This window comes from Myxine glutinosa, chromosome 11 (assembly GCF_964187855.1).
Source record: "Myxine glutinosa chromosome 11, kmMyxGlut1.1, whole genome shotgun sequence".
Classification (NCBI taxonomy): domain Eukaryota; kingdom Metazoa; phylum Chordata; class Myxini; order Myxiniformes; family Myxinidae; genus Myxine; species Myxine glutinosa.
The window spans coordinates 105,346,678-105,354,664 of NC_136271.1; the positions used below are offsets into that span (position 1 = coordinate 105,346,678).

The 7,987-nt window shown below is 39.4% G+C and overlaps 1 protein-coding gene across 4 annotated transcripts; it reads right to left on the reverse strand.

Moving 5' to 3' along the window:
• Window positions 1–1,467: 1,467 nt before the first annotated feature.
• LOC137436294 (G-protein coupled receptor 4-like) lies at window positions 1,468–7,263 on the reverse strand. 4 transcript variants are annotated; one of them, XM_068129999.2, is made up of 2 exons: window positions 6,999–7,263; window positions 1,468–3,843 (listed from the first exon to the last, which is right to left on the reverse strand). In XM_068129999.2, the coding sequence occupies exon 2, from the start codon at window positions 3,831–3,833 to the stop codon at window positions 2,799–2,801; it is 1,035 nt and encodes a 344-aa protein (XP_067986100.2). In that variant the 5' UTR covers window positions 3,834–3,843; window positions 6,999–7,263; the 3' UTR covers window positions 1,468–2,798. The 4 variants fall into 4 exon arrangements, with proteins under 4 accessions (XP_067986100.2, XP_067986101.2, XP_067986103.2 ...); XM_068130000.2 differs by having other exon boundaries at window positions 2,273–3,843; window positions 7,017–7,251; XM_068130002.2 differs by having other exon boundaries at window positions 2,273–3,843; window positions 7,131–7,225.
• Between the last annotated feature and the right edge of the window lie 724 nt (window positions 7,264–7,987).

Below are 7,987 nucleotides of genomic sequence, written 5' to 3' on the forward strand. Positions count from 1 at the left end.
TAATTCTAAAGTGTAATTCTAAAGGATAATTCTAAAGTGTAATTCTAAAGTGTAATTCTAAAGTGTAATTCTAAAGTGTAATTCTAAAGGGTAATTCTAAAGTGTAATTCTAAAGTGTAATTCTAAAGTGTAATTCTAAAGGGTAATTCTAAAGTGTAATTCTAAAGTGTAATTCTAAAGTGTAATTCTAAAGTGTAATTCTAAAGTGTAATTCTAAAGGGTAATTCTAAAGTGTAATTCTAAAGTGTAATTCTAAAGTGTAATTCTAAAGTGTTCTAAAGTGTAATTCTAAAGTGTAATTCTAAAGTGTAATTCTAAAGTGTAATTCTAAAGTGTAATTCTAAAGTGTAATGCTAAAGTGTAATTCTAAAGTGTAATTCTAAAGTGTAATTCTAAAGTGTAATTCTAAAGTGTAATTCTAAAGTGTAATTCTAAAGTGTAATTCTAAAGTGTAATTTTGAAGTGTAATTCTAAAGTGTAATTTTGAAGTGTAATTCTAAAGGGTAATTTTGAAGTGTAATTCTAAATGGTAATTCTAAAGTGTAATTCTAAAGTGTAATTCTAAAGTGTAATTCTAAAGTGTAATTCTAAAGTGTAATTCTAAAGGGTAATTATAAAGTGTAATTCTAAAGGGTAATTCTAAAGGGTAATTCTAAAGCGTAATTCTAAAGCGTAATTCCAAAGTGTAATTCTAAAGTGTAATTCTAAAGTGTAATTCTAAAGGGTAATTCTAAAGTGTAATTCTAAAGTGTAATTCTAAAGTGTAATTCTAAAGGGTAATTCTAAAGTGTAATTCTAAAGTGTAATTCTAAAGTGTAATTCCAAAGTGTAATTCTAAAGTGTAATTCTAAAGTGTAATTCCAAAGTGTAATTCTAAAGTGTAATTCTAAAGTGTAATTCTAAAGTGTAATTCTAAAGTGTAATTCTAAAGTGTAATTCTAAATGGTAATTCTAAAGTGTAATTTTGAAGTGTAATTTTGAAGTGTAATTCTAAAGTGTAATTTTGAAGTGTAATTCTAAAGTGTAATTCTAAAGTATAATTTTGAAGTGTAATTCTAAAGTGTAATTCTAAAGTGTAATTCTAAAGTGTTCTAAAGTGTAATTCATAAGTGTAATTCTAAAGTGTAATTTTGAAGTGTAATTCTAAAGTGTAATTCTAAAGTGTAATTCTAAAGTGTAATTCTAAAGTGTAATTATAAAGAGTAATTCTCGAGTGTAATTCTAATGGTTTTCGGTCGTTTCTAGGCTTTGCCTCTTCCATATTAAAAATGCCAAACTGAACCATTTCCTTCAGACACGGGTGTGATTTATGTTTACTCTGCCTGCCTGTCAGTCAAAAAAAATTGAAAATTATTCCAATCAGGAAACTTACTGTTTTTAAGGACTTCGTAAAGGACACAAACAACAGGCATATACGGTATAACTTGTTAGATAGGGTCGTATAATAGACTTTCAGTAAAACAGCGGTAAAACGTGGAATTAATTTATTTGTACACCTTTAAATATCTTCAAACCTTTATATAAATTGAATTAAATACTTGAACACTGTGGAACACAAATCGCCTTCATAATACTTGGAAGAACCATGCAATATATCGATATATAGCAAAAGAGGGCATGCCATGTGTATCAGGGTAAAGAGGCCGCCATAATGGCTGTGTTGTGTACAATACTGATTTACGCTGCGTTCAATGGTGATCATCTCCTAAATTGTGACTCAACATCATCTTATTACAGTTTCTTCCCAGAATCATTAGGATCTCCCGCGATGAAGCTAACTCCGAGGGCCTTTCACTCACTCACCGCAGGCAGGTTGGTGGTCTTTCTGTCTTCTACCGACTCCTCTCCGGCCTTGCCTCCCCCCCCCCCCCCCCCCAGCTCTCTCTGGGCTCTGTCCCCCAAATATTCCTACAGGTCGCACAAGATCTGCCTGCAACCCTCTTATGGTTAAACCGCCAAAATCAAGACTCTCTGCTCACCTTCACTCTTTCATTCCCCTTTTCTCCCGCCTCTGGAACAAACTCCCCCACTCCCTTCAATCCCACTCTTCCCTCCAGGTCTTTAAAACAGCTGTTCACCACCATCTCTTATCTTCCTCCATCCAAACCCTTGATATTGTCTACCCCCGTGAATTCACCCCAGATCCACTTTTCTGAAATACCAACTTCTTTCCTGGAAGTCCTAGCTGTGTCCATGTGTTTTTTTTTTTTAACTCTCCCTCCCCCCACCCCTTCCTATGCTTCCCCTCCCCAAGCCCTCTCCCTCCCACAGATCTCCTGATGTCCCTGCTCTCCATCTTGTCTCCCACTCCCTTTATCATGTTTTATGTGTCAGTTTGTCTTTTTGTGATCAATGTTAGCTCTTACAAGAGCCTCGATCTTTTATAGAAAAAATAAATAAATAAGTATAATGGTGGTTGGTATATACGACTGCTTCAGTCGTGGTAAACTTCCGGATTTTTGAAAAACGATCTTTAAAATCATAATCTCATTGAAATTGAAGTGCAGGAGGGCCTTACCGTTTGTGGGTTTCCCCTTCGTGGATTCGCTCTATCGATATGAATTGATTGAGGGAAGGTTTGTGGATTGCAGTCAATGCAAACCCCCCAACATCTTCACCACCATCATCTCCATCAACTCATCTTTATCGTCGCCATCATCAACATCGCCATCGCATTATTGTGTCAAGTTAGTCATCAGCATTAATAAAGGTAAGTTTCATGATCTTCATAACTCAAGGAAATAAACCTTGTTTTATGTCCTTAATACAGGAAAATAAGCCTGGCGTTGGTTTAACGGTTAATCTGGCTGGCTTAAGTTCGTCGGGTCTTGAGTCCTTTTGACTCCTTTTGAAAAGGCTTCGGCTTCTACATCAGGTTTTGTTGGCGGTTGGTTATCTGAACTTCTGCAAAACACTTGCCGCAGCCATTTCCTTGCGGATAGGGTGATCTGACCCAAAGTTTCACATGCAGTCTCTGAAAAGAAGATGTTCAAAAGAGGATTAATTGCACTGCTGATGCTGGCAATCGCAAACGCGAGTTGGTAGGGAGTATATAAAGATTCTTCCATTTTGCAATTCATCCCCTTCAGTCTGAGAGCTATCCTGAACATCAAGATGATGTGGTAAGGCAGAAAGCAAATGATAAAGATTGCCAGAATCATGAGCACGAGTCTGGTGATTTTGCCTTTTTCTTGGGTGCTGAAGGCATTGCTGGCCAATATGGTTGTTGCAATACCAACGTTGCAAAAGGTCATGATCAGGAGTGGCAGCACGAAGCCAAGGATCGTGGTGCACAGGTGCAACACAGCCCTTCCTTCTTGAAGGGGGAAGCTGTCGTAGCACAGGAGGTGATGGTGTTCATCGCTGTGCGGTCGTGCGGACACGATCATAGTGACGTACAATATGATGAGCGCAGCCCAGATGATGCTAGAGATGGTGCACGCCAGGTACATGCTGCGTATACCACGCACTCTCAAGGGAAACTTCACCACCACGTATCGGTCGGCACTTATGCAGCAGAGAAACCAAACTCCGCTGTACATGTTCGTGTAGTACAAGAATTCAAAGAACTTGCACATGTTCCAATTGTCGTGGTGAACCACGTAATGGATCCCCACTGGCAGGGTTAGGATGAAGATCAAGTCTGAGACGCACAGGTTTAGCAGGTACACAGCCAGGACGTTCTGCTGCTTGATCTGAGGCCAAAGTATCACCAGGGCCAGAAGGTTCCCAGGAAAACCAAAAATGGTGACGCATGAGTATATTGTCGGCACGATGCGCACGATGATCGTGCTGGCATTCCATGCAGCTTCGCAGATTTCCTCGTTCGCCATGTCTACCTGCCTGAGTACAAGGTGAGAGAAAGAGAGAGATATCAATTTATAAATCCTTTGTTTGATATCCGCCATGTTGGTAACGAGTCGTATTTAGTCTCATTTTCCCATCCACATCCCTTTTATAATTAAATAACTTGCATTATCCGATGCGTCCCCACACAAAATGGCCGACCCTTAATGAGAACTACCTTGTGGGATCTTGAACGTCTCAAATTGAAATACGAATGGGACGGCCGGATTTAAAAATTCAGCCCACAATCGACCAGCTGGGAGATGCAGAGGAAAACCTTAAAATATGACATCCAATAGGAGTCGTACAGGGTACTTACTATATGCAGTGCCATGGTAAAAAAATATATGGACATCTTGCAAAATTTATAGGTTACTATATACAGTGCTATAGTGAAAAACTATAGGACATCCTATAACAATCATATCAGATACTATATGCAGTGCCATGGTAAAAAAAAATATGGACATCTTGCAAAATTTATAGGTTACTATATACAGTGCTATAGTGAAAAACTATAGGACATCCTATAACAATCATATCAGATACTATATGCAGTGCCATAGTAAAAAAAAAAATGGACATCTTGCAAAATTTATAGGTTACTATATACAGTGCTATAGTGAAAAACTATAGGACATCCTATAACAATCATATCAGATACTATATGCAGTGTTATAATAAAAAGAAGACCGGAAGTCTAACAGCGGTGTAGCCGGGCTTATTTCATACTTTAGTTGAAGAGGATCCAAGATCAGATCCAAGATGGTCGACTGGCCGCCATTTTGTTACTTAAACATATCCCCAACCATTTATCGGACATGCATTTACTGATATTGTTCAGGCTTGGCACAAGCACTGTACATGATGGCATGCACGAGCACCTCACTTTATTTTGCGATCTGATCAAAGTTTCCCGACTGGTCGACTGGCGGCCATTTTAGTTGTAAAAAAACCCCGATATTGAACACGTTCTCAACCATTTCTCAGACATGCATTTCCCGATCTTATTCAAACTTTGCACACTGAAAAAGAATGATGGCTTACATAAGCATGCCATTTATTTTCGAGATCAGATCAAAGATGGCCGACTGGCAGCCATTTTGTTACTTAAACGTGTCCCCTACCATTTCTAGACATGCATTGACCGATTTTGTTCAAACTTGGCACAAAGACAATACACGAGAGTACACATATGCAGAATATTTTGTTTTTTAATCCGACCAAAGTTGTTCGACTAATGGCCTTTAACTCCGCACGGCAAAATTATTAAAAACACGGGGGCTATGACATTTTATGGCTTTTTCTTCTTTTTACATTTCCTTTTAGTAAAACACGTCACTGTAATGGTTACTAAACGCGACCACCTGTCATGTGACCTGATCCTCAGCTCTGATTGGTGCATGTTTGTGGGGATATCCGGACCGCCAAACGCTGTTCTAGACCTAGACGGCATTGCCATACGGGCTACGCCATAAAAACTACAAGACATTCAATAAAACTCATGAGGATAAGTTCCGATAGAATTCCTGTATGTGACATTGTGGTAATTGGCATGCCTGTGCCTTCATGTATGTTATATATATACTATCTTTAAAAGGTAAAATGGATTGATGCTGCTGCTCAACATGTGCACCTTGCAAAGTGAAGGTGTACAGCCTTGAAATACAGTCAGATTTAAGTGTGTGTGTCATTGGCTGTTATATCTCCGTGTGTGGGTTTCAAAAGGTTGGGCTGAGCCCTCCCAGGTCTCCAAAGTATCCAGTGTGTGTGTGTGTGTGTGTGTGTGTGTGTGTGTGTGTGTGTGTGTGTGTGTGTGTGTCAGTCAGTGTGTGAATGTGTATGTGTATATTGGATTGAAGATAAAAACGTGGAAAAAAAATCTTCTCTAGAACCGCTTAACGGATCGATGTGAAACTTCATACATATGATCGACCAGCTAGCTGTCGGAAATATAGTTAGAATTTTTTTTCCTATTCACTTTCAGGCAATTTAGCATTAATATGCACAAAAGTGGGGGGTTTTTTTGTTTTTTGTTTTTTGTATTTTTGTATACTGAATCGAGGCTCGTGAAAGAGCTAACATTTATTTCACAAACAAATCAACCAGACAAACAAAATATACAAAAAGAGGGAGCGGAAGACAAGATGGGGAGAGACGGTGAAGCACACAACCACAACATTTGAGAGCAGGGAGAAGTGTGGGAGGGAGAGGGCTTGGGGGGAGGAGGCGTGGGAAGGGGGGGGGGGGGGGGAGAGGTATAAAACACAAGGGGACCGAAATTAGCGGGGGAATCCGAATTATTAATCAGCAAAGCTACGGATAATGGCAATGTATGTGACATAATAGGGTGCACTGATGATATGGGTGTATGGGCCATAATAGTAGCGTGTTCAGTTAACAATGAATTTTAGTTCAGAATGAATTATTGTTCTACGAGTGTCGTTCTAATTTAGATCTTGGTATTTGGTCATTTTCTTGATTTCCACTTTGTTTAGACCGACATTGCTGGGAACTGAAACCTCAATTAGCAATGCTGTCTTTTCATTTTTGAACCCAAGTACTATTTCCAGTCGCAATGCTTTGTTTTCCATGTTCACGCTCCAAGGGATCATTGGTTCGTACGTGTTCGTTTTCTGGAACTGGGACATTGATTTCTATTTTTATTTTTTATTTTTGCAGATGTGCCAGTGGATTACTCTACAAGTATGTGTGTGTGTGTGTGTGTGTGTGTGTGTGTGTGTGTGTGTGTGTGTGTGTGTGTATGTGTTCTGAACGTACCCGATCGAAATGCATATGGGATAGCCGGCTTTACAAATGCAGCTCACGACCGAGCGCTGCGAGATGCCCCACCTAGGTGGGAAGAACGGCACCCACCTGATGATCCAGGCTTTCGGAAAATCGGTCAATTCCTTGCAAGTTGAGGTTCTTACTTTACGTAAAAGACCTATTTTTTGAGGTTTGCAATTAAAATAAAGTTGACAATAGGATGTTGTGAAATTGACATCATGCACAGCAATAATATTATGTTTTCAGAATATCTGGTTGTGTACAATGAATAAATAGAATTGTGAGAAACACGTGAAAAGAGCATGTATAGGTGTATAGGTGTGTGTTGTCTGTGTGTATGTGACAAGACAAGCAATTCGTACCTGATCTGTCATACGTACAATGGCCACTCCACACCTTTCTCTCTTCACTTCCTTCACAGATGTACAGTTCGGAAGTAGCTCGTATTTATAAATAGTAAACCGATCTGAAAATTTGCACCAGGAGTCGTACACCTGGAGTCAGTTGATTAAAAGATGTAGGGCTCCAACGGCAGTGGGGGAAAGTGGTTGGTGGTGGCGAGGATAACTTCATGTACCGCACTTTGTCGATCTCCAGGAGGAACACGTACTTGCAATGAAACGAATCATTCTGGTACAGTATGAATACCTTGCATCTCCAAAGCTGCGTCATAAATTCCTATTAATCCATACGAGACAGGTAATGAGATCTGTGACGCCCCCTGGAGGAACAAAAAAAAGAAACAAAATTCATCAATCCCACATGACCTTCAGGCCACCAAAAGGAAAGCATTTGAATGTGCCCGTATATAAGTCGCATGAGCATGATATTTATGTGTATAATATGTATATGTGCAGTCTGATAAGATAGCATTGGAGTCACATACATACATACACACTCACATACACACACACACACACACACACACACACACACACACACACACACACACACACACACACACACACACACACATTCTCACATATACACACACACATTCACACATATACTCACACACATACATTCATACATATACACACATTCACACATATACACACACACATTCACACATATACACACACACATTCACACATATACACATACACACATTCACACATATACACACACACACACACACACACACACACACACACACATCCACACATATACACACACACATCCACACATACACACACACACACACACACACACACACACACACACACACATTCACACATACACACACACACACATATATATACACACACACATTCACACATATACACACACACATTCACACATATACACACACGCACACACTCACACACACACACACACACACACACACACA